Source organism: Megalops cyprinoides, chromosome 17 (genome assembly GCF_013368585.1).
Source record: "Megalops cyprinoides isolate fMegCyp1 chromosome 17, fMegCyp1.pri, whole genome shotgun sequence".
Taxonomy (NCBI): Eukaryota; Metazoa; Chordata; class Actinopteri; order Elopiformes; family Megalopidae; genus Megalops; species Megalops cyprinoides.
This window is the reverse complement of record NC_050599.1, coordinates 13,241,084-13,268,278: the sequence shown is the minus strand read 5'-3', so window position 1 is coordinate 13,268,278 and position 27,195 is coordinate 13,241,084. Positions and strand designations below refer to the sequence as shown.

Genomic DNA, 27,195 nt, shown 5'->3' with positions numbered 1-27,195 from the left:
GGATTTCGGTTTGGTTAACATTACTCGGTATATGAATACGTAGCTAGCGTTGTAAACATGGAACAATAAATAGTAGCGTAATTCAACGTAGCACATCACTGATGCGCAAGCTCCAGTGGAATGAGACTGAATGGAGATGACTTTGCACACTGTTCACATTTTGGCAGTTTTTTTTCTTTAATTTAATATATAATATATTATATATATATATATTTATTTATATTTATATATATGTGTCTCTGTTTGTGTCAGTATGCGTCTGTGTGTGTGTGTGTCTGTGTGTATGTGTGTGTGTGTGTGTTTGTGCGTTTGTGTGTAAAATTTTTTAGCAAATGACATTCTCATGCACACAAGTGTTTCAAATACAAGAAGCGGATCCATTGAAAGGTAGTCCAAGCATTTTTTTTTTATCTTCAGTGGAAATAGCTGCAAACTGAATGGAACATTAATCTTCTGTGCAGTCCCCGGCGTGTTCACGCCCACTCATTTCTGTAGGTCACATTGTAGGAGCAGTACGATGGACGGGTCACTCTTTGCCGCCTCCTTGAACTCCTCCAGCGAGATCTGGTCGTCGTTGTTCTTATCCATCTTGCTGAAGATCTTGTCCACCCTCTGCTCTGGCGTCAACCCGTCCTCGTTCATCTTCATCATAATCACAGTCCCCACCATCTTGTAAATCGCCTTTACGCACACAAAGTTTCAGTTACAAAATATTCACATCGATGCAGCACATATCTTCATATACTACATATACATATCAAAATATCAAACACATATCAAAAACATGCTCAGAGTGTTTTGCATGTAATTCCACTTAGTTTCAATGTTCTTTTTGTGGCGTTTTGTTTAATAAGCTGAACATTGGCAAATGTTCAAATAATGGCAATTTAAAACCCCAATGTTATCACATCTGAGCTGCATTATTACCTCTATTGTGAGCAGTAAATTAAAATTAAACACAACAATGTCATATTATGACAGCCATCTGCCTCACGCCTATCCTTTTTTTACTGCACCTACTCCAAAGTTAAATATCTGCATGACTGAATGTTCTGTGGCTGCTCAATCCACAGGGCATACCATTTGTGGCACTAAAGACTGTACAGACTCTTTGACATTCTCTCACCTCTATGATCTCCAGCATTTCCACCCGCGTGATCTTGCCATCCCCGTCCAGGTCGTACATGTTGAAGGCCCAGTTGAGCTTCTGCTCGAAGCTGCCTCGGGATGTGATGGACAGAGCACAGATGAACTCCCTGAAGTCGATGGTGCCATCACCGTTTTTGTCAAAGGTTCTGAACGCGTGCTGGGCGAACTTTGATGCATCACCATATGGGAAAAACTGTAACAGAAAAAGAAGAGACTTGTGTTGGTTATCAGAAAAAAAATGCACTGAGTAACAAATAACAGATCATGTTTGACCTTGAATACTGTTGTGGATGTAGGAGAAATGTTTTTATGAAATTAGTGAAATGAGAACACAGTCTTATAAGATAAAAATCTCACAAAACTCCTGTGATTTATGAAGTAGGCATAATAAATGCAGTCTTTAATTTGAAAATATTATTTATTTAACTTACAGACATGTAGATAATACTTGGTTAAAATATCTTGGCAGTGAAATGTAATATAAAATAATTTAAGAATATTTCATCTATATTACACACACATTAATTATTTTTTAAAAATGAAACAATAGAAACATATTCAAGATTCAGACATTGTTTTGCAATCATTACAAAATTTCACTAGGGTCTGTGGCTCCTTCAATCAGCAATTGCGGTCATCACTGGTGCACATATTTGCACCCTGTAATATTTTGATCATACATTTTGATTTGAATTGTAATGAAATCCTAGTGCTTAATGGGAATGGGAACTTTAATTAGGTTACGCTGTGTATACTCTTCACATATTTGTCTGTGCTATGACTCATACTGTATGCTAATTCTATTCTAATTCACTTCAATTCAAACTTGCTTTGGTGTCCTGAACATAGGCACGGTTTCCCATGAGGAGGACAATTACCAGTTATTATTACCAGTTTTCTTTGATAATATATCACTACATACATACTAAAATAGCATCCATAGTTTCTTGGTAGCGCATTGTTGGACAATGACTTCAAACTTGAAAACACATAGTTTTAAAATCTTAAAACTAAATTGACCAATTGTAGAACACAGAACGAAAATCAAACAAGAATAGGTTTGTGTGTAGATGTATATGTATATGTGTGTGTGTGTGTGTGTGCGTCCGCACATGTGTGTGTATGTGCACACATGCATGTGTGTATATCTGCATGTGTTCATGCATGGGGGTGTGTGCATATGTCTGTCTGTGCATTAATGTGTGTGCCTTTGTGCATATTTGCATGCCTCTGATGTTCAGCGTTTGACACCGCCCTCAGTGTTGTGATGAAAATCCAGCAGTAGTCTGCAATGCGGAACTTGGCTTTTTGAAGAGTCTGAGTGAATGCGGCTGAACTGAGCTCCACAAGCCTTCAGTGGGAATACTACCCCTCTGAAACTACTCAGCTTCATCGGAGGAAACGCCATACCTTTTAAACACAGCTTAATCAAAAGGAACATTATCCTTCTTAAACAAAGCTTTGCCAAAAAGGACTAATATTCCCCTTAAACTCAGTTTCATCAGAGGGAACACTGTCCCTCTTAAACACAGCTTCATGCGAGGTAATACTATGCCTCTTAAGCAGCTTCACTGGAGGGAATATCAGCCCTCTTAAACAACTTAATTGCCAGACGTTCCAGTGCGGCAGCATTTCTAATCTGTGTAACCTACTCTTAGATACAAGTCTGAGGGGCCGCTGCTTCGCTCTCATGTACAAACTGCATGCAATTACCGTAGACACAACGGACTGCGGTTTTGGCTCAGGCTGTCAAACTCAATATAATCAAATAATCATAGTTCTCGTGAGTATATTGCTGCAATATTCCTTATCACATGATATAGAAAGGATGGATTTGTAACTACAAAAGACATCTTCCTTGATGAAAAATTAAAAAAAGCAAAGAGTTTGATGAGCACTGCTTTTCCCTTCCGTATACAGACATTTCAACATTCAGTGAGAGGATGCAATGACAGGAGATTTGAGGATATGTAAGACAGGGAAAGGTGACGATAAGTCCATAAGATGACGGTTCTGTGATTCGTTGTTGTTCAGATTATTATATAACGTAAGGACACATGTCAACCTTAATACACGACTGACTGAACTTACAAGACCTTTTTTTAACCTCATCTACTGAAAGTTCTCTCTGTCAGTGACACATTCCTCAGTAAATGTGCAGCACCCTCCCCTGTCCATCCAACACTCTTTCTAAACACACGTCACGACTGAGAAATGTTACTGCTCGGGGTGGGGGCAACTTAGTTCAACTGGATGTATGCAGACTTTTTCTTCTACCTGAAGACTATTTGATGGAGACTTCACAACCTGCTTCAACATCACTGCTCAGTGACTCTCACATGCACAGAACTTAGTGCTGATGTAGCAGGGCTTTGTGCTGAACTCCGCTGAACAGCTAAACAAACATGTGTCAGAGAGTAATTACAGGTCTGGTCTCCCCTAATTAACACAATTTGGGTGCCTCTGAGCATATGGTGTGTACACAGGAAAAGAACAAAACATTTTTCCTCCCATCTCATTCGTGTCTAATCATATGTTTGAGTGAACACAGGGGTGTCTTCTACTGTAGGCCCATGTCAAATGCCTATTATGAGGCCACAATGCTGTGACAGTTGCACTAACCCACAGTGGGACCAGTATTCCCTTGATTTCCCGAGATGGATGTGAACAATTAAGATACAGGTGACTTTCACCTTGTCTCTGCTCTACACTACAACAGAAGATTGGTTATGATCGCTCATGCCTCTGCTCTGAATAAATTTACAGGCCAGATGGGATGTCGTTAAATCTTTTTTTAATTAAATTTCATAACTGACGTTTAAGACAAAAATAAGTACCTTTGAGTGATTCCAGTTAATTAGGTGTTGGCAAGGTACTCCTTACTTGAACAGATTTACTTTATGTATCTGCCTTACCCCTGGGGAACCCCACTTCTCCATGGGAAAGGAAGACTTACTAATGGAAAGGTGATAGAAGAGGAGAGATAGAAAGCGAAAGTCCACTGTTTCCTGTTATTGTCTGGGAATGAAAAGAAACAATAGAGATATGAGCGGCTACTTTCTCAATAGCCACTGAAAGCCTGTATTTTCAAATTTCATGTCCCAGTTGAAGTTTTGCTCAATTTTCAGATCAGTGTAGTATTAGAATATTATATATATATATATATATATATATAAAATATGATATGAAGAGGTTTGAGGGAAGAGCAGCCAAAAAGATAGAAGGCCATTGTACAGCAAAGAGTGTCAGAGACAGGCTGCAAAGACAGGGTGTCACAATGAATTAGCTGTGGCAGGCCATAAAGAGGGGGCCTTATCTGAATTGTACAAATTAATCACAACATTCTTCATACTCTAATTCTGTTGTTGATCACATAAGGAATTAATCTTATTGGAGGATGCAACACGGAAAAAATAAGATCTTCATTTTAACACTGCAGGGCTGTTACTGCTAATGTCAGCTCTTGTGTCAGCCAGATCTCTGAACTCACACCATATTTGCACCATTCCTAAGAGACAGAGTTAATGGAGCACAGTCCTCCTCCCTCCTTCGTGACATATTACAGATTCAGCGCTAACACTACGCATGCAACCTGTGAATGCTTATGTCTTCTGAAGACCAGGAGAGACTAAGTAAAATCCCATTTCTGCCAGGGCCATCGAAACTGCGGCTGCCATGACAAATCAATGAATTAGCAGTTAAAGGACAGCACACAAGCTCCCCGCCACTAATAAAGCCAAATTATCGTGGTTAAACTGACTCGAAGCTCAGCCCGGCGGGCCCCGCCAGAACATAAATGGCACGTTGATGTCCCATGCACAAATGCAAACTGACTACCGTGTGGCTGTCTTATGGAGAGAGCCTTATGCTCCATATGGCCTTGCACTTCAGTCTACCGGAGAAAAAAAAGGCAAAGTTCTAATGATGCAGAGCTGCTGCTGTGATCCTTCCTCGTCCTGCTCTCTGTGTTCCTCCCCGCAAATCTGTTGGCTTATGAAACATTGTTATGTAAAAATAAAAAAATAAAAAAACTATGTGGGTCAGAGCTGAGAACCGAGACTGAGAAATTTTCTTTTTCAAGTTTCCTCATTATTCATTCTGTTATTTTTCTGCTGTGAGAATATTTTAAAAAGTACAGGCAATGAATACTGTACTGTTAAATCAGAGGCCTCAGAGGCTTGAACATATGACCAATGATTTGTTTACATATTGTTGTTCGTTTTTGCGCATATCATACAAATATTTTATGAGAGCAAGTGGCTCGACACTTTGGGATGAGAAAGTGATCTTAATGTTTTCTCACATGGTGCAGGTACACACCAAAAGTCTTGCTAAGAACAGATTGAAATGCATTGACTGTCTTATATTATTATGTGGTAATTAGATTAATCTTGCTGCTCAGTACATGTATTCCAATTCGTTATTAACAGCTTTGAATCTGTGATCTCAGTGAATAGGGGTTGTGCGCGTGTTGGCTCAGACCACTCTGGCACAGCTGCAGTGATGATCGGTGAGCTAGAGTGGAGGACGATGCATGAAGCAGAGCCAAGAACCCTCCAGACACAACCCAAATCATCTACCATTAAGTGGAGCATAAAAAACCCTTCACAATCAGTACACTCTTCTCTGCCTCTAAGAGAAGCCCAGACCCTCTCACTGTGTCCATACTGTGTGCAGCCATGCTTTAATGGGACTCGTTTATCAATGCCATGGTAGGAATGCCTACATTTTAGTTGGGGTATGCAGATTAATCGTCATACAGATATCATTCTCAAAAGCAGAAGTGAGTGACATGAAATCAGCACTGGTATACTGTATTAAGCATAAGCATGACATAAGTAATCATAATAATAATGTTAGTGATAATAATATTTGGCAGATGCTCTTATTCAGAGTGATCTACACTGCTAATCCGTGATGATATACCAGACAAGAAACTGTTCATTTTGATTTATTACTGTTATATTTTTACACTATCGATGATTGGTTATACAAATATTACTACCTAACTGAATCATTATTTGTGCTAATTTTCATTACAAATGAATACTTTCAATAATAAATACTATGAGAAATAATATTATGGATATAAATATAAAATAAATCAATAAATAAATCAATATTGTTAGACTGATAGATTAGATCATATTGCAGTATTTTAGGCCTATAAAAATGATGCAATGATACATATAAAACAAATAGCAAAAAATTAATTGCAGAAGCTAAAACGTGTATTTTTAAATATGGTAAAAGTGATGCTTGAAAGTGTTTTCATGAACAGAACTGTGGGATATGATTTTATCTCATCTTATTGTCAGTTTTGTGGTATTGCTGAATACCACAAATGTTTTCATACGTAATATTTACTCGTTGGAGTTGGTAGGTTAAGGCAGCCATAAAAAGTAACATCTTCATCCAAATGTTTCATATATAAAAGGATCATTCATCAATGTCTCAGTGTCTATAAGGGCTAAACATCCAGACAGAATATTAAAGCGACATCCACCTAAAGGAATTACAAAGCCACTTAAAGGAATTGTTGAAACGAGAGACAACTTATTATAACATCTAGTTCATGGATGAATCTATATGACATTTTAAAGACACACATTAAAGTGTCACCAAAATTACCCTCTAATCGTGAACCAAGACCATTATCTTTGATTTACCACCAGTGCTACAACACACCTTTATCATTTCACCACATAAAAATACAATGCCAAGAAATTGTTCATTATGGACTTGAAATATTGTCTCATTGACTTCAGTGTGCACAGATAAAGAGACCAGGTCTGCTTTGAAAGAGAAGAAGACTTGAAAGTACTCCATGCTTAACCATACAGCTTACTTCCTCAATGCGAATAAAGGCACAAGTGCAAACACTGCAGACATTGTTCTTATTCAAGACAACTGGACACAAAGACCTCACTTCCTGTGACCCTAAGAGGTTCTCTGTACACTCCCTTTAATGGAAAAAGGATGTTCTTCTGTTTTGGGTCACAACCCAGCTTGTTTTGCCAACTTACGTGCTGTGCCTCAGCTTCAACATGCAGGCAGGTAGAGTGTCACAGCAGTATCTCCTGCAGTGAGCCAGCAGCGGGCTTCAAATGCCATGTCCGCTTTCAAAACAAGCCCCCCGCCCAACAGGCGATAATACACAGAGAATCAGCCGATAATGCCCCTGTTGGAGAGTTGCCACATTCAGGCCCGTATATTTTCCACAGCACAGTTTTCCACTGCCATTGCTTTACCCATGTTCCCAACCCCTGGAAAACACCATTAGCAGAACCATGAGAGTTTTGGGCTTTGGGCATATATCTTTCTAGCACTGTTTTTTACAAACACTTTCACCTAAACAAAAAAACATATGTTATGTCATCGATCTTTTCATTATCATTTCCTTGGAGAATGTAAAATCATAAAATGAAATGCAGGTTGTTTATGAAAAAAATGAAATGCTACACAAACAGCATGTGTGAGTTCCATCACACCGGCAAGCAGGAATCACTAAATGGACCCTTTCTACAAAGCCGTTTCCACGTGCACATTTTCCACAGCAGGCACATATGGACAGTAGAGTGCTCTGTTGCTCTATAAAACCTCAGACAAAGAGTTGTTTTGCCGCTGGCAAATTCACACCCGAAATTAATGACTTGTCTAATTAGGAAAGTCTTAGCAAAACTTCCCAAAGCAGATGGTGACATGACGCCGGGGCTGAGATGAACAAGCACTAATAAATGGCCACTCCGGGGAAATACGGGAAAATCAGGAAACAAATAATGTGTGGGAGTTTGTACTATTTACTAGCTATATTTAATTTTACAGACACACAAATCGACAACACTCCTTGTTTCACAATAGCTTGTCGAGCACTGTAACAAAGCAAATACCACAGAATGGGTTGCCACATATTATTTTTGAATATAGAACAGGAATACATGACGGGATATTTTTCTTCTGTATTTTCTGATTATTATGTATTATGCGTAATTAAATATTTGTGTTTTATGTCATTTATCATACCATAAGTGCATTTTAAGCTATTTTAATATCACAACATGGACCTGTTGTGTCTTTAAAGCAAGGATGAGAGCATCTAGCTGTATATAGCTATTAACCTCATACTGCCAAAGCGCAGCCCTGAGAATTGTGTTCACTGAGGGTAAACCATCTGAGCGCATGCATAATCCATTGCTTAGATACCAGCAAGTGGTGAGTCCAGGCTCTTAGTAGCCTCTGAACTATTACATAAACCCGCAGTGACTTGCGAGGAAGAACCTGTGTGCTTCAGGGCCTACAGAGTTATAAAACACATGCTGTCTTTGTCTCCTCAGCTTCATTCACTGTGTTTTATAATAATATGTTAATTATCCCACGGTGAACAGCACACGCGCTGGAAACTAGCAAAATAAACAGCTTGCTAACCCCAGTAGGCTGGAGAGATTAATGCACAGACCTCTTTTTAAAATGCATGTGGTGTAAGTACCACATAAAAGCATACACCTACGTTCAATAACAACACACATAAAAGCAAAAACAAAACAAAACAAAAAAAAAACACTCAATTATGAGGATGAAATGATTAAATGGGTAACAAAGTACCTGGAATGTGCACTAATGGCTAAGTCTACACAGGTAAAATATTTCTAAAATAACCTACTCTGTTACCTTGCTATAACTTCTACAGTGCACTATGACACTAATCCGGTGTGACTTGATTCTTGTAGGTACAGAGTCCAATAGGAGTATTTTGCACCACTGTGGCACCACTTGCTCAAATGCCATTTCTAATGTCATTGTAACAGACTGATTCCTTGAACAGTATTTCTGAAAATGGAGAAAACCATTTTTTGCAATATGTAACAGCAGTTCACTCAGTTGTGAGCAGATGCGGATTGTTCATAAAAGAAAGAGCCGCACAAAGCTGATTCAGAAATCCAGCTAACATTAAACTGGCAGCTGTAGTGATATAGTCAGGCTAATATATTACATCATGTGGATATAAGCTTGATGTTCAAGCACAGCTTGCCGCTCATGGTGAGGAGCTACCTGTCCACCAGCAGAGGGTGCAATATGCAGAAATAACAGGGGGAATCATGCCTGAAGCAAAGGGGTTTCCTGATGCTTGTGTCTGACTCAGCATTTTGCCTTCAGGCAAATAGTTCTGGAGTAGCCCAGGTATTCCTGCTCAAGACACACAAACAAGGATCATTCAGCCCTTCATTATCTTAGACACAATTCTGCATCACACCCATTTCTCATTCACAGAGAGTAAGGGTTTAAACCCTAACCTTAGCCAGCCTAGTCTGAATAGTAATCAGTCTGTTCATGTTGCCAGTCTTTATTCACATAATTTGATGATTAAAATTAAAATTGCAAATAACATTCACAAAAAGCATTTCATAACTCATAATTCCAAACACTGGTGTGTCTTGCAGACATGGTTCATTGCTATCAATTAACCTCGTTTACATTTACAAATACTATACAATCATACGGTGCATTTATAGTTAAGGGAAAATGTACCTAGTACAGAGTACACTCGATTATTCAGTGTACCAGAGAGGAAAGTTCACACCGTTGTTTCTCCTGCACTGATGTCCTGGGCACTGTGCCCTTCCACCAGTGATTGAATCAGACGGGCAGTTTGCCTGCTGGGTAATTGGTTCCCCACTGGAAGGGCCACCCTTTGCTGTAATAATGTCAAAGTTGCATAAATGCTATTTCTGTGTACTGGAACTGGGCACAAGGACACAAATGTTACACAGACAAATAGAATAGTGATAAAATCTTCCTCAAATTAAATTATTATATCATCTCAGTGTCGTTTTGTTGAATCTTTATTGTTTTTTTCTGAGTCATAACTTTGGGTTGAAGTTCGGAAATTGAAAGTTAAGTGATAAATGCTTGTGACTTCATCGGTGACTCAGTCAATACTGACGTGATAAGCCAGATCTACAAAATATTCAGTGTAAATACAAATGGGAGGCACTACAATTTTCTGTTATTATTTGCAAAATACTGGCGTTATTTATCCATAAAGAAAAAAGTAATAATCCCTCAACTGCTTATTACTAAAAATATTTTTTGTGTTGTATCATGGTTAGACTGAAAATAACCCTAATATTTAACAGTTATAACAATGTTTTACAAGTTCAACACATACACAAAAACCAGCACTGTACACTATTTCAATTAGGCACTTGATCAAATCAGCTATGTTAAAAACCTCTTTCTTTCCTGATTATAAACTACACTGAGTACATTTCAAAGCAAACTGAAAGAATTAATCATGGTTGTAATGTCAATATGAAAATTAGCCATCGATGCCCACGAACTGTAGACTGCTGTATGAATCCTGATACCAATTAAACAGAAAAGCCATTTCAGCCAAGTAGCTATGCACAACAAGCACCAATGATTTAAAACCCTGTGGGGATCGGTTAAATAAAACAGGCACTAAAGGTGGACTATGTACATACAGGGGGGCAATATCACTAGTGTATGAGACACAACAGTCATGATTTGTTTCCTTAGCTTCATCCATCAACATCAAGGAACCACAAAGGGACCATGTTGACTCACACAAAATGTGGAGGATTATCTACTCCAATATAGAGGCCAATATAAATGACATCATTATCCACAAATTGGACTGGATCTGAGAAAGAGCATATTCACCCTTGGATGTCCTGCGTGAGTGGAGCTGAAATTCCCTTGCCTGTGTAACACCTCCCAGAGTCTGCCCCTACACGGCAGCTTATTCAGTGGGGCAGCATGCGACCTTGAGCTGACATTGAGCTGGAACAGGATCGGACCAGCACCAACAACAGGCTAATCACTGAAACCATCAAGGTTTTTCCACAGCTACAGGTCACAGGAAATTACGTGGTCCAGGGGTCACGCTAATATCATCTGTCCTTCCCACTGCATTTTTGATAGTGAGAGGCCTGCTTTGGAATGTAAAAACACAATGCTGTCTTCCCGTCAGATACTCAGCTGTGGATATACCTTGTTGGTTATTTGCGGCTGGCAGGTCACACATTGCGGCAAATGGTCTGGCAAAGCAGACAGCCCTGTAAACCATGCGTAATCCTCTGAAATATTCATGTTTCCCTCATGAAGTTAATTGAAAGAGGCAATCATGCTTTTCACAAGCATTGTGGGGAAAGAAGCCCCAAGGGCACATACAAAGGGCTTCAGTCATTTTCATTCATATCAATTACTTCCATTGCCTAACAGAAGTGCTAGGAAAGGCCCGTCAGCTTTAGAAAAATTTAGACAGTAATAAAACGTCCACATGCACCTTTTTTTCCAATGAGCCCAAGTCTAAAAAGGGGTTAAGTAAGTACGTCATTCGGAATTACACGGGCTGCTATCGATTGCTGGGAACCTATTTATTTCCATTGAAAAGACAACCTTTGTGTGACATTGGCATGCCACAGCAGCGGTAATCCTTTACTAAATAAATACTTAATTGAACCTGCAGGTTTTAAGTCATTAATTATTCCTTGCATACTTCCTAGGCCCACACAGTACACTCCTGCCTTTTATTCTGGGCTCTCCATCAAGCAACATCTTCAAGCTTTCTTACTGTCGGGGGTTTAAATCATTGCTCTGTCTTGCTCCCACCTCTCTCTCTCTCTCTCTCTCTCTCTCTCTCTCTTCCTCCCTGCCCTCTCTGTTTTTCAATTACTTAACATAGCTACATCCTAACACTTCGCACACACACATATACACAGATTACTGACTACAACACGTGAAAAGCTGTAAACAAACAAATCTAGGAAAAAATGAGTCACCAAAGACTGTAAGACAATTTCCTCTCTTTCTCTCACAAAAAAAGTTCCAAAGATAAGCTTTCTGAGATGACAGCTGCTATTTTTAGCATGAGGCTGGTAACAGAGGCAGAGCTGTGAGTGTAATAACACAGTACACAGAAAGCGACGGTTCGAAGGCTTCGTTAAGCGGGGCCTCGGGAGTCACTCGGGCATACTGTACATGCCTCTGAGCACATTCTGACCAGACTGTAAATATGGGAGACCACACGTTTGGCTGGCTTCAAACATTACCGCTTGAATGACTGATCCTTTCAGTCGCTCACCCTGACTGGCAGTGACTTCCATTCATGGATGCAATGCTGGAGTATATGTGCATATGGTGTCACCTGCAGGTTTTTACACATTGTACAGTTGCTGTTGTTTTTTTTTTTTTAGAAAAGCCAAACATTTATTTCTCTGTCTTTAGTTTTATAGGACTCGCCACTGATGAAAACCCTTTGTTCCTTGTTAACACACTTTTAATAATCTGCTACACGCACACTGCTTGTGGAGAATATTGAAGCCATCCTCATTACTCCATTAGACTTTTCCTGGTCTGATTTCACTGCAGCGGTGGCGTCAGCCTCATCGATCTGGGTCACAAAAGTGAGAGGCCAGGGTGGGAGCCGGGGCTGACGCCGCAGTGAAGGCAGCTCTGTTTAAAGACGCTCTGCAATGCTGTGGGACACACTGCAGGTGGTGACAGGATAATGAGATCGATCCAGCTTTAACACCTACAGCCGTCGAAAAAAGAAACAATACCAACTCCTTATGAATCATAATATCTGGTTTATGTGTTACATGCATTTGGGTAAAAAAGCAAAACAGATAAGAGGCAGGTATTGATAGCTTGCATGTGGGAGGAGGGGTCATGCAAAAGACAACCTAAATGTCAGTCCACATATTCCATGGAAAAGAACAACAGACAATAACAAAACAAAAAAAAAATATGCCACTCTTGTGGAATATTTTCTTTTTTGATCACTCCCTATAGGGCTATTCCATTCTCTGAGGTGTGGTGCATAACAGCTTCTGTCAACAGAAACCTGAAGACCATTATGCTATTATTTTTCATTGTTGACACCGCTGCATCACTGAAAACAACAAAAAACAATCAAACACACCAACTGGCAGACCAGCCACCCAGCTGACTGGTGCTGTCATCAGCTTAGGACCAAACAGGAAAAATAGCCTTTGCAGTTACAGCTGGCTCTTATTGTGTCAATATAACAGAGGCAAATATGGCACCAGGGGTTTCTACAAATTTGGAGAAAAATGTAGTACATTTATCTCTCCCCCTCTCTATCTGATCTTTTCATCAATGACTCTATAATGCATCACATCATCTGTTTAAATGGAAATATTGCCTCCATTTATCAAAACACAGCTGAACATGGCCTTTCATTGATAACTCTGAAGAAAAAGACCCCACAATTGACATAATAAGATAACATTAGAGTATTTAAATTAAGGATCTCTTCTTAATTATATGTCATACTGTAGTTATTACATGAATTTTATTCATCATTTATTTTTTATTATGCCAGGAATACATCTTAATCTCATATAATTGCATTTTGTTGTCACGACTGCCTGTGTATTGTTGCTGATGATTTATTTTCCGCACTGTTTCCTTTCACCTATGTGATGGCATTTCTTCCATTCGGGACACTTCGACAGCGTTCCCCATCGACGCATTGACCACTGCGTCAAACACTCCGAGAATCAATATTAAAAACAAGCGCATGTTTTCAGTTCCCTAGTGACGAACGGCCAATGAAATGAGCTTATCCATTCAGCTGATCGAAGACCAAAGCCACTCTGGGAAGCCATTATTGGAAATCATTTCCACATATACTCAAAGAGAGCGATGCAGGCTAAAACTGGAGCAAACACTGCTACACAAAACACACAGTGCCTCCCACCCCCCACGCTGTGCCCACATTAAGCATGCCTCTATACACAAACGCTGCCGAGAAAAGCCATACCCGAAAAAGAAGAGCCGCGAAACAGCCATCGGAGATACCAAAAGTCAAAAACGCGCTAATTGTCGAATTACCATCTGCTCTTTCGCTTTGTTTAGCGAGAAACAGATGAAGCAGGGGTTGTTTTTTTTTCCTCACCACTCTGTAACACCATCAACGCACAAAAGGGGGAGGATGCAGCATTCTGATTAACTTTCAAATTAGCAGGGGAGGAAAGGAAAAAAGGGAAAGCCATTGGACAGTTAGTGGATGCCCCCGATCTTTTGGTCTGCTGAAAGGAAGCCGAATCTCTGTCCTCCTCAAAGCCAATGCATAGATGTAAGCCACATCAGTGCCAGTTGTGTCATTGTCACTCCTCTTCCCCAAACACAATCTATTCAACCACTGTGAGCACCCCCCACCCCACCCCCTCCCCGGGTCCTCTACCCATCCCTGTTATCTGTGCTTTAGGATTGTAATAAAAGCATATCAGTGATGTCCTGTTGCCTGGAAACACAACACCATGTGTCAATAACAGATCTGGGGACCGGTGGCCTAAGATCGCTTAGCATTCAGTCACTCCCGTTTGGAATGGAGCATTTACTTAGAGCAGCTTACCTCTTGCTTTAAGGTGGATTGTACACTACAATGATTTGAGGCTTTGTGTTCCTAGATAACTCAGTCCATGCATGATAACTCAGTCCATGCATGTAGATGAGGAGGACAAACTCTGCGTAGTTTCACGTTCAAGTGCATTCTTGGAAGTGACCTAATTTCTATCACTTTCAATTCTTCCTCCATGGAAAAGACTGGACCTGTCATCTCTAAACATCACAAAACACAACAGAGGAACAGGAGGCTCTGAAAGAAAAAACAGCCAATAATGGTCAAAAAGATGTGGGGAAAAGACAGTCTGTCAAAAAAATAGTCTCCAAAAAATGTTAATTGAAAAAAAGTCAATAGATGCCCTCGTCTGATTCTATTTTCAGATGTTTTTAATAGCTGATGCATTACATTTAGGATGAAAACTCAAGAATAGTATCTGTCTCATAACACGCCAGCCAAGGAACAAGCAATCATTTATTAAATGTTAAATCAATACTGCCTGTTATACGCAACAATGACTAATGACCCCGATTTTCCAAACAGGATTACTAGAATTATTTATCGGTCCCATGAAGAACACACATACAGTTTTCCAGATGTATTTTTTAGCATATCATAACAATCTGTTTAAAAATGACAGTCAAAGAAATGCTCATGCTGAGGCTGAGTAACCTTTATATGGCCACACATTACCATTCATTCCATTCAGAACCATGTAGAAGGCAAACACTACAGACTATAGAATTGTAACGGATATAAAAAAAGAGCAAGCCAACACAAGTGAAGATCCCTCAGTGTGTTTTGAATCGGAATGTTTTCTGCTTGTTTTGAAGGAAGTCTGCTCTTGGCCATTTTACAAAAAACATTTACATGTTTGTGTTTTTGTCAACGTCAAGGTTCGTTGCAAACAACGAATATAACCAGGCACTGATGCTATGCTATGCTGGATAGTTCTTTATAACACTCCTTTATTTATATTGAACATTATAAATTGGTAAAGGCTAAGCTGACATGTTGCACATTCCAATGTGACCTCATCAAATTTGCTCTTGAGGATGAATGTATAACTAATTCCCTTGCCATTTGCTTGGATCCAGGCTTCAGATTATACTTCACAAGAAAGAAGTATGAAACTCGCAGGAAGATGGTGGGTATAATTACTGTAACTGAGATTACTGGAGTATTTCTTCATTACTTTTTCATAGCTACCAGTGAGTTGAAAAAGACTCAAAATTCTATAACATCACAAAAAATCTTTGGTGATTTTTGAATCGAATTCACAACGCCCACGGAGCACACGATGGCGATGTTTCAGAAACTTGTATATTCAAAGGCCTAAGCTAAAATTCCAAATTCTGGAAAACAATATTTTGCCAGTGCAAAATGCTGATATTCTTGCCTCAGCATTAACCCAGTGATGTTCATGGTTTCACAATGGCTAAATGTAATGTATTCTCTCATCTGTCCTCCTTTGTGTAGTTAATCCTGTATTAATTTTATTCATTCATTTTATAATGAATGAAAAGGAGGTAAACTGGGCTGAATCCCAAATGATTCTCAGCCTCACCTAAGCTAGGTTTGTGTCCTTTCAGCATGGGTGCGCCAGCCGTTGCGCTTCAACAATGTGCCTCTGCGTTAAGTACCCCTGGAAGTTGGCCACACGTGGCGAGTGTGTGCGTATGAAGGTGTTCCGCTAGAATCTGTGTGCCTACCTTGACGTAGAGCTGCTGGAACTCGTCGAGGTTGAGCCGGCCACTGGGGCAGTCCTTCAGGAACCCTTTGTACCACTGTTTGAGCTCGTGCTCGTTAAATTCTGTGTTCTTCACGAGGTCCTCCATGACTTCGGGGGTCAGCTTGCTGTTTTGTTTCCCCATTGTTCCTGCCAAATGAGCAACAAGATGCATTTTCCTTTAACCACAAGAGAAAATAAAAACAGTAATATCCTCTTCTGAAATGCCAGGAAATGTTAGGCAAAAAACAGTAATATTGTCTCTGAGGGATTTGGCTCACCCCATTTATTGAAAACAATGGTGATAGATGGCTTTAAAGGCCTTGGATAGCGCTGACAAAGATGTTTCTTTAATGTTAGTTGCAGAGGTGTCAGAACAAAACCCCCTGAATACAATGGCCGAGCAGGGATGAGATGCTGTCTCAGATTAGATAATTTTGTGTTTCATTTTATTGCCTCTATCAATATTTAATAAATGTAATGACAAAGCCAATGACTCATATGCAGGCACCAATGGACATAAATTAGAAGAAATTAGTAAAGACAGACTCTTTTAAATTTAACTGTCACACCAAAGGTTGGCCCTTTGTAGGTTCTATAATGAGAACACCTCTGCACTGCTGAGTTTTTTCTTTTAAATGAATTACTCATAGTTGTTCTGTTCAGATTAAATTTTGGCCTGAGTTTATTAAAACTGCAAAATATGCATTTCATTACCCAACTCTGAGTTATGTTTTGTGTCTGCCATTAGGTATGACATATTCAGCATACAATCAATAGGTTCAACCATATTTCATGTTCTTTGCTTCTGTTCAATACTGACACAATCCTAGAGCTCTGATAAGCTGTCCCTGTAGCCTCTGATGTTGTCTGAACAGCTATTATACAGTGGATTACTGGCAATAGGATGATTTCACCAAGGGTCCCATCATTCATGTCACTATGAAAAAACCCAGTGACTCAAGGGCATACTGTGACTTCTGCATGTTTACAAAAGCACACTCCTTTGCAGACACCGATAAAACACAGTGGGTTTGAGACACTGAAGGCCAGCAAAAATGAGTTTTGAATATGTAGCAATATTTTTACTCACTCTAATCTAAAGCGAGGATCATTTTTATGCTCATATCATTGTAACACGCTAAATTTAAACACCCCATGCACATCATTAGATGTTCCTACAATGTTTTCTACTATGAATTAATAGTCAGACCTATACCTCCAGTTCATACATGCTACAATGACAAAACAATTCACTACGATTCAGAAGTTGAGAACAATAAGACAGTAGGCTTTTAAGTAATCTTCTAACAGTAAATTGGTTAAATATTTTGATGGTGGATCTCATACCTTCTCCGCAATAATGTTATATAGTGGTTAGACCAATGAAAATGCTTCCAACACACTGTGTGTAATGAAGCTTGCCATATTCATTGTGTACACAGAATGGAAGGTTGGAATGGTTGTAGGCCTGGAGGGCATACTCCTCTGGGATTATCCCTCATTTGGGTCTCCACCTTTTCTGAAAGGTATGAACTGCTGTTCTCCATCAGCTCTGACAAATATTGATATGAGAAAAGTGCCACTCAGATATCAAGCAAAATGGTGTCTTGTGACATTAGGATAACTAGTTTTGAATCCTACTGCAGTTAAAGCATAATAATCATAGCACATTGATTTCTCAAATGAAGCACATGCTTTCTGTTAGTATTCTAAGATAGCATTTTTATTCAAACTATTACACCTTAGTCCAAAATGTGCTTTGTGCTGAACTTACTGCTCTAACTGCATGGTTACAATATTAACGTGAAACTAGGAAGAGGTGTTTTGTTCCAAGTGAGCTGCATAATCTGTAAATATATCAAATAATACCAAACCATTCATCAACAACGAAATAACAAGCCCCCATACATATAAACAGTATTACTCTGGAAAGTAAGATATATATCATCATTATAATATGAGAGTCCATAGGAAATGTATTTAAACCCAACACATTTTATCCAAAACTAGAAGTTGGAAGTAAAATTCTCTACATTTGTACCATCATGTTCAGTATAAGAAAAGGTCCAGCCTAGCCCTGAACTGATGGCTCATATCTTTACCGTGTTAAACAATCATTTTTAAATATCTTGTTTTGATATTTGGTATTTCTTACATAAAGGTTATCATTGTTAACCTGCAACATGTTGTTTGCCAGTGACTCATGGGGACTAGCATTACAGTAACTTGGACATGTGGTTTGGGCCTCCAGCAATACAGCTCAGAGTACAGTTCTCTACGATTAAGTCTTTCTGTTTATGATTTTCCTCTTTCATGGACTAAACAGAAACCATAAACTTGATCCTATTCATTAGACTACAAATTATTACAATACACCGTTCAAGCCATTAAATCCCCCTCATTTTTTGAATAATAAATAAATGGAGTGAATTGCTTTATAGAATAGTAAACAATTAAAACCACTACATTCATTCATTGTCCGAGGGGCCATTTGACATTACCCAGTCTTGCCTGCATCTTAATTCACAATATGGTGTGTGTGTCTTAATTCACAAATTTAACCAAATAAAGGTGAAGAGAATAACAATTGTTACAACTTCATATAGAATGCTCTTTCCTGAGCTGCCATTGGATTGATTAATGCACAAAACTTGACAACATTTTTATACTAAAATGCTATATGGATAATCAATTATTTTAAATATCATTCAACTACACACAATTGTTTTGTTAATTTGCTCAACATGCTCAACATTCCACAGTTTAATTGATTAAAAAATCTTTCAAAGTAAACCAAAACACTGAGAGGAAATGTATTTGTGTGGTCTGGTAAATGCCATTCAAGGTTGGGAGTCATGACCAAATTTGGAGAGAAACTGTTAATACAAGTAAAACATTGCTTTGTTAATACAAGCACCTAAAAGGTGACGTCAGAGAACCTACATTTGACAGCATATCCCAGGCAGGGATGGATCATATATCTTTAACTGAGAATATTCAAAACTCTGTTCTGATTTCCCATGAAGACATGACCAAAACAACAGGAAAAATACTGTACATTCCAACAGCATGCACATTTTCGGAACATACAAGTAGTTATAAAACAGCCTGTTAGCAACACCTGGCATTTAACTACAAAAGTCTATGGCCACAGAACAAGAGTTAGTAATATGAATTATTGCAATTTCATGTTATTTCCACGTACACTTGATTGTTGGAGTCCAGCATGTAAGTAACACCCAACTATGTAAACACCCGAGTAATCAAATCCTTACATAACAATACAGTCACAGCATAATAACTTTATCATTATATAAGTTATTATGCTGTTGCCAGTAGCTGCAGTAGCTGCAATAGGTACATCACAGCCTATATGATATAACTGACATGTGCAGTCCTGTCACTGTCCCCTTATGGCCGATCAGAGTGAAATACTGAACTTTTCTCCCTTCCTAGTGTCCATACTATGCCATTCACCACAGCATGAACAATAAATGCTTCTTGCCGGAGTAGTGAGTTCTTTAGTCTTTATATCAACTTGCAGAGGTTAACAGTCATCAGTATGATCAGCTGTGAGGGAACCTCTTAAGTCAGCAAGAACACACTGCAAACACTTCAAGATGCAAAATTACATTATTTTTCAAACTTATTATCTTCAACACAGCACAAAAGCTATCTTGTGTAGACTCTCTCCGTTTAGGGGAATTTTCTATTTAGAAATTTAGAAATGAATACAGATCAGAGGCAAGCGCCTCAGTGAAAGGTACAACCCGCATTGCTATCCCTTGTGAATGCAGCATTCTTTATCCATATATTTGCTCATTTTACCCTTTCCCTAAATGATGTTGTGTTGTCACATCACCTGCCTAAAACTGATACAATTTAAGTGAAAAGAACAGTGACTGTAACATTCAATAAGCACTATGTGTGTGTACTTGTGTGTGGTGGTGGTGGTGGTGGTGGTGATGGTTGGGGGAGGGGGGGGGGGGCGTTGGGGGAGGTTCCTTTTTGCCATTTTGTCAATGTAGTTCTGTAATGCACCATGGATTAAACAAATGGTAGCAGGCACAGTACATCAGTGCAATGCAATGCAGAACAAAAACATAACTCTTAACCATGCGGAAAACTAGTTTATGCATTCTCAGCCCGAAGAATGAGTAATTACATCATGCTGAATGATGCACAGCATGTGAAACTTTGGAGCCTTATAATGCCAAAGCAATCTCATTTGGCAGTGGTACTGTGATGGTCATATTTTGTGTCCAAATTGGATAACTATAAATGTGTCCCTTAAACAATTCTGCCCAAAATTACTGTAATCACGGGTGAATTACAATACAGTGGCCTAGTTGGCAGAGTTTTAAGATCTTTCTGAAAATCAAACCTCTGTATCAACACAGATCAGTCAACACACGATTGATGGATCAACATACACAACAGTACGCACATAAAAATGCTCTAATATGTCATGCACGAGCAAATAAAAAATCGATCAGTTAACCTGTAAATGAACCGGCATCGAACACACTTTGAAGATCCGTTCACTATTGTGTTGGTGCATTATGTAATAGAATTGAACGTCCGTTTTCGTCATTTTTCAGCGGGGATGACCTTGAGAGTCAAACCCGAATAAAGTAAATTGATTTCATACAAGAAACGCAAAGAAAAAAATGTGCGCCATTGTTTAGTACGATACAGTTTTTAACAAAACTGAAAGACTGCTATCATGTCCTGCAAAGGATGTTTAATATATATTCTTCAAACAACTGGAAGTCTACTAAATCCCATGTAAATTCCCACCTGCACGAGTTATCATTTGGGAAAGACATGATCCTTGTTATCAGTGTTACGGAATCTGCACGCTCTTTTAATTACTTTATAAAAATATAATAATTGATTTGGTCAATGTTGCTATGTGCATACCGACGTGCCAGCAGAGAAGAAGGATCTATGTCATCAAAGGCTGTGTGAACAGAGAAATATATGCGCTCTCTAGTCTGACGTTTGGCAAATGAGTTCAAGGTCCGAAACGAGGAGCGAAAACACATTCCGTTTGCATTAGCTTTCCATGCACTTTCAAATAGAGTACATATTACCTATGTTGCAAATTGTGGAATTCTTGCTCCGTCCGTGTTAATGAACAGACATTGTATCTGCTTTACTTCACTAGACGAAAACAACGATGTGTTTTTCATGAAAGCCGAGGGTATACAACCTTTTGGAAATCGTCTTATGTATATCGCATTAAAAGGGAAAAAAATGACAACTGCCGAAGAAATTGGTCATAGAAAATAGATTTATGCTTCATGTGGAACGTTATATGCCAGGGTTTAAATGTTTTAAAGTAATTATAAAAGGAAAAATGTTCAGTTACTCAAGGTATAAGGTTTAATACAAGGCAACGTTTTACTTTGTCTTCTTCAATGTGATGCCATTTGATTTATCCAGTACCCTAATGCAGGTGTCATCGCCCTGTCATTTCTTGCATTCGGCTACCGTGTGCCCTCCTGAATCCTGAAAAAGAAGAGTCGGACGGGTCGAGAAGATACCGCCGGTACTCCCAAATTATAAAGAGAAACGTCTTACCTTGGCAAGAAAGCAAAGATTACAGAGAGGTGATCTGTCCTGTGACCGCTTGTTTAGGTAAAGACGCAGTTCAAATGTAGCTACTTTAATCTGCAAACCTCTACAGTGAGGCTTTCTTGAAGTAAAAAAGAAATCAGGTTAAAATTTCTCAATGCAGTTCCGGGCAGTGATTGACCACACTCTAGTCTTGGAGCTATGTGACGCTAGAGACACAATGGAGCTGGCGCTCAGGCTGTGCGCATCACGAATTTGTTTCATACAGTGGTTGTCTTTCGCAGAGGACCACTGGCGAGCGATCGTGGTGTTCTTTGAGTTTGCGCGAGGGAAGGGAATCCGCCTCCTTCTCTGCACCTAGCGCTTAGAGCCTGGAAATAACATTACATCAGCAATTAGACGTCAATGGGTTAAACGTGCAGTGTCGGGTACAGTGCGTGTGGTCAATCTCGCTTGAAGCCAAATGCAGGAAAACCCCCGGCGTTCAGATATGACAGTGTGCGAACATACAGACGAATATTTAAGTCAGACAAATAATGGAATGTTGCCTAGATTTTTAAATATATCGTGTAACATGTCAGGAATTGATAAGCATATTTAAGACTTGTCGGATATTGAATGACTTAGCAGTACTTGAAAATTAAATTTAAAAATTAATAGACATACAGTTGGCGACTTAAAAGCACGACGCTTACATCGACCTTTTAATAGTGAAAGTGGATGGCTCCAATCCGTGCCATGCATGTTGTTTTAATATTTGTACTTCTGTTCTGTTGTTGTTCAGTGAAATTACTTTCAGAAACAACATGCGTAATAACAAAAGCGCTACACGTAAGAGCGCGCTGCCACTTACAGGGCTGACGGCTAGCACGCGCTGAAGTTGATAACGCGCCACAGAAATTCAGTCAGTTAGCTAAAACAAACGACGTGGTTGACTTATCTCTGTAAAAGACGTGAGTAAAATAAATTAATTGAAATAGCTAACGAAATGAAGGATAAATTAATAATATTATCCTTGTTGACATTACCCCGTTGTGAACTTAACAGAAATGCGGTCTTGCTAAGGTTAGCTAGATTAGCTATCCAGATAGTTGGCTATGCTAGTAGCTACAGTATGACACTCATGTAGCTACTTATTATAGCTGTGAAGAGGACTTATCCAGATGGAACGAATTGTGCTGTAAACTAAGGGGCAGAAATATTAACTAAGTTTTGTCAGCTGCTGTAGGACTCAAAACACGCAGATTACTTGGAACTCCTACTGTGTCCTTTGACAGTTACCCACAAGGGGAGAGCACTATTTTTTAAAACCTCTATCTAGCTACAAACGAGGGTACTTCAACTAATAGGCCCTTGTCCAGTCACAACCTTTCGGCTTATCACAAGACTATGCCATTTTATTTTCTCCACTGCTAAAGGACTTCCTCGTATTACGCAGCAACAGACAAAACTGACGATATTTTTGTGTTTACGTATTATATTTGTTTGACTTTAATTACCACAATTAACTTAGTTTTTAGATCGCTATATCTGTTGCAAACACTCACATCCTCTTGCAGTTACTTAGTAAATACGTGATGTAATAGACGTCATTTCCGTGTGGACCGCACTAATGAAATCAATTTATTTTTCTTTGTAGGTTGACGGCAGTGTTCACAAGATAAAATTTAATAAAAAGGTGAAGTACCATTGCCCTTACCACTCATTTAAAATATATTGAGATCATATATGTTTGTTTTATTTGTTTAAGTTGTCAAAAACATTTTTGTTAAGAATGAATACCAACAACATGATTTGCAAATGTAATTTGTATGATGTTAATTTCGTGGTGAATTTCCCCTCGTAGATAGAGGCAAGATGTATGTTTTAGAAAGACCTCAAGGTGTTTTGTGTTTAGCCCAATCTCAAATCCATTCAAAGACCAAAAAGAGCACTCCAGTTTCATTATTACCTATCTTAGCAATTTTAAATGTAGTGAAGTACTTGTGAACTAGACCTATTTAATGTTAGTAATACTGAAACAAAATATGGCTCAAATATTTGTGTGATTACATTATGAACATATAATGTAAAGATGACATAGAAAGTGACACATATTTGTGTTTTACTTTATAGGTATGTTGATTGAATGAAACTAAAGGAATGCATAGTACTAATATCACACAGAGTAGGGCTTCTCCTGTCTCTGAGAAAGATTCTGCACCACCATCCCCTAAACGTGTGAAGACCAACAACCAAACTACCAATGCACTCTTTGGAACTGAAGGACATTTTCAAAATACTAAGGATGCAAAAAATGTGTCTTTGGGTTTACAAGCTGAACTTCTAGTACATAGTTACAACACAGGACGCATGCCTCCTCAAAGTACTATATATGAAGGTGAAGCACTTGGAGCTGAGAATGTAACACAGCAAGAAGTCAGCTGCTGTGAATATAGGGCAACGTCCGGAAATGATGCAAGTGAAGGGAGTCTGACTCAAATACATAAACAACCAAACATTAAGTTATGTGTGAGGACCAGTAATTACATAGGTGAGGGAGAGGTTGCCTGTCCAAAACTAGAGAGCAGTAACCAAGACTGTCTGAGTGAAAGATTCATCCCTTACTTGTCTCATTATCATAACAGTATAGGAGAAGCGGGCTATATTTTGAATAAAAATATATACATAAAAACAGAGACCCCCTTAGCAAATACATTTGCAATGCAAAGGAATTCTTTTGAGTCCAGCCTTGAGCCTGACATGCCTACAGATGAGTGTGGAGCCAATCCCTTTGGGACCTTTGCAGAAATGGAAAAAAATGAATTAAAAAACGAGGGAGACAGAGCCAGATTGGAGACTGACGATAAAGGAGACACAGACGTCTATAATATTAAAACAAAAGCTCAAGTTAACGAGTGCTGCCATAATGAGAGCATTCCAGCTGATGTGGTTGAATATTCAGATGGCTCCGCTGTGGCTTCTGTTACATCAAGCAAAAAATCAGAATATAATGGCGCGAAGCACAGCATGGAGCTTGAACACGGTTTTCCCAGCGGAGCATCAAGGGAGTACGATTTCTGCAGAGCTACCACTCAAACTTCATTTGCAGGCGGTGAGCACACAACTGGAAATGGACTTGGGAGCACGTCTCAGGAGCCAGCGGATGTAATTGATGTGGAAAATGTAATTGAAAGTCACATCTGCTGTGAAGCTGACAGAATACCAATAGCACAAGTGAAACACATTACTTTGGGATGTGACTTGCTCATGGCGGATATTCGGTCGGATACTGAGGTAGAAAGAACACGTTCGTGTGGCCTTATACAGTCGTCTTCTGTTGAAACAGATGATGAAGACTGCCACTGTGTTGTAAAAACAAATCAGAAAGAGGCTTGTGAAGAACAACACATCTGGGAACATGATAAAATTCCAGAGGATGTCATCAGATTACCTCCGTCAAGTGAAGTAATCCCTGTTATCAGCAGAAGTGATGAATTGGATAGAGTGCCTTTTGTAGAGAGATGTGAACTTATACATGGTGATTTTTTGTTGTCGCTAAAAGCAGATACAACTGTGGGTCCATCTGAAACTGACAAGGAATTTCCATTTGAAGTGGATGGTAATAATTTTTGCACAAGTGGAGAAATAACTGAACAGCATTGTTTTGGAACAGAAGAAACTGAAAAAAATTCCCACAAAAATGAGTTTCACTGCATGAACACCTTTTGCTCAGCAGAGACAGAGAATGTGGATCATTTTGAGAGACTAAATGTAAAGTTTGATGCAGCAGGCAACGGTAGATGTAAAGTGAGTGATCCAGAAAGCCAAGTCTTCAGCAGCACTGGTCATCATTGGAAAACAGTGAATACTGAGGGCCATCCATCTCTAAACACAGTGGTGAAAGCACCAGAAAAGGAAGTAGACGGCAGTATCATAGACATTGATGTACCTGTTAGTTCAGCAGGGCAAGAGCTGGAATCTACATGCCCTAAAGTGATTTGCAGTACTGACTCAGATCTGCCACAGAATGAAGGGCTGAAGATAGAAGACAGAGAAACTTTTGTTGCTGCAGGGTGGCACAATACTGTGACAGATAAAAATGTCTGCAGATGTGACCATGGAAAGCTTCCCAGCCTACTTCCCAAAGCTGTGCTTAGACGAGAAAACGGTCAAGAGTATAAATCTGCAAGTGGACAGAATGACACAGCACAAATGTCTGCTGATGAAAGGGACTTTGTTTCTTTTGCCCGACCAACTAGCGATGCAGTTGTTCCGGTATCAGGCTCAGGACCTGGTGATGACATGTTGGATGTCTGTGTGGACACCAAGCTTCAGTCCCCTGTGCGCCTCCGCTCAGAATGTGTGTCACCTGCAGTTTTTGACTCAATTGAAAAAATCCCTCTCTCTCTGGAACACAGCCCCCTCCTCAGCCACTCTCCAAGCAGTCTGGTCACAGCTAGATCACAGCCACATTCTGAGGTTGTAGCTGGGCACTCAGAAGAGATGAGTCTGGTGCAGATACAAAGTCAGCCAAACGCAAATTTGTCTAACAGTAACGAGCAGCTTGCAGAGAGGGAATGCATTGTTGAGCATAAAACCTCTCAAGAACAATGTGCACATAATTGCAATAGTGACATTCTTACGCCTGACCAAAGTGCTTTACATGAACAACCTCAAAAAGCTTGTGACCTCAGCATGGGGAACACCATACCTGGTGTTTATTCCTCCCATTGCCCTGGAGCAATGGATTCTGCACAATGTGACCAGTCTTTTGGTGGAAATTCCCAGTTTAGTCTTTCTCCTAAACCCAAACTTGATGCCTTTCAACTGCAAGAGAGGTCAGGCGTTTGGTTGCTGAACTGTGAGAACAGTGATATGCCCCCGGTTGAAATGAAAGAAAGGTTTGATTCAGTGATGGAGGAGCTGTGTTTATTTTTCAGTATTGGTAAAGAGCCCGAAGAGCCTTTGAGAGAGATTTCAGAGACACTGTACAGTACACAAGGTCTACCGAAGAAGGAAATTGCTGAACAGAACCGTGACAATTTCAGCAGCCCTGAAGTAAAAATACAGGGAATAACAGAGAAGAGCCAAAATGACTACAGTATGGTAACTGTTAAAGAGCACACAGAAACTACAAGGGTCAGGATGGGGTTTGACCATGAGCAGGAAGTACCCTTTGAATATAGCCTCTCCAGCACAGAGGGAGAACATTCCATGTATTCGGCTGTGAGGTGTAAAGGTTTGTATGGCTTGTATTTGTAAAGAACAGCAAGTGTAATTACACATGTAAATGACAATGGTTTCACCCATGATTCCTGCTTTTTGTCAGGGTTCCATTTTGTCTGTTTTTTTTCTTATGAGA

At 39.4% G+C, this 27,195-nt stretch overlaps 1 protein-coding gene across 1 annotated transcript; it reads right to left on the bottom strand.

Moving 5' to 3' along the window:
- Window positions 1-343: 343 nt before the first annotated feature.
- On the bottom strand, window positions 344-22,252 carry vsnl1a (visinin-like 1a). Its single transcript, XM_036549992.1, has 4 exons — window positions 21,858-22,252; window positions 16,252-16,418; window positions 1,127-1,342; window positions 344-681 (listed from the first exon to the last, which is right to left on the bottom strand). The coding sequence occupies exons 2-4, from the start codon at window positions 16,411-16,413 to the stop codon at window positions 484-486; spliced, it is 576 nt and encodes a 191-aa protein (XP_036405885.1). The 5' UTR covers window positions 16,414-16,418; window positions 21,858-22,252; the 3' UTR covers window positions 344-483.
- Between the last annotated feature and the right edge of the window lie 4,943 nt (window positions 22,253-27,195).

Bases quoted from the DNA above. Each gene is read 5' to 3' on its own strand.
- vsnl1a (XM_036549992.1), bottom strand. From the start codon at position 16,413: ATGGGGAAACAAAACAGCAAGCTGACCCCCGAAGTCATGGAGGACCTC. The intron at 1,343-16,251 runs GTAGGCACACAG...TTTCTGTTACAG, and splicing joins TCCAGCAGCTCTACGTCAAG to TTTTTCCCATATGGTGATGC. The intron at 682-1,126 runs GTGAGAGAATGT...GTGTGCGTAAAG, and splicing joins AAATGCTGGAGATCATAGAG to GCGATTTACAAGATGGTGGG.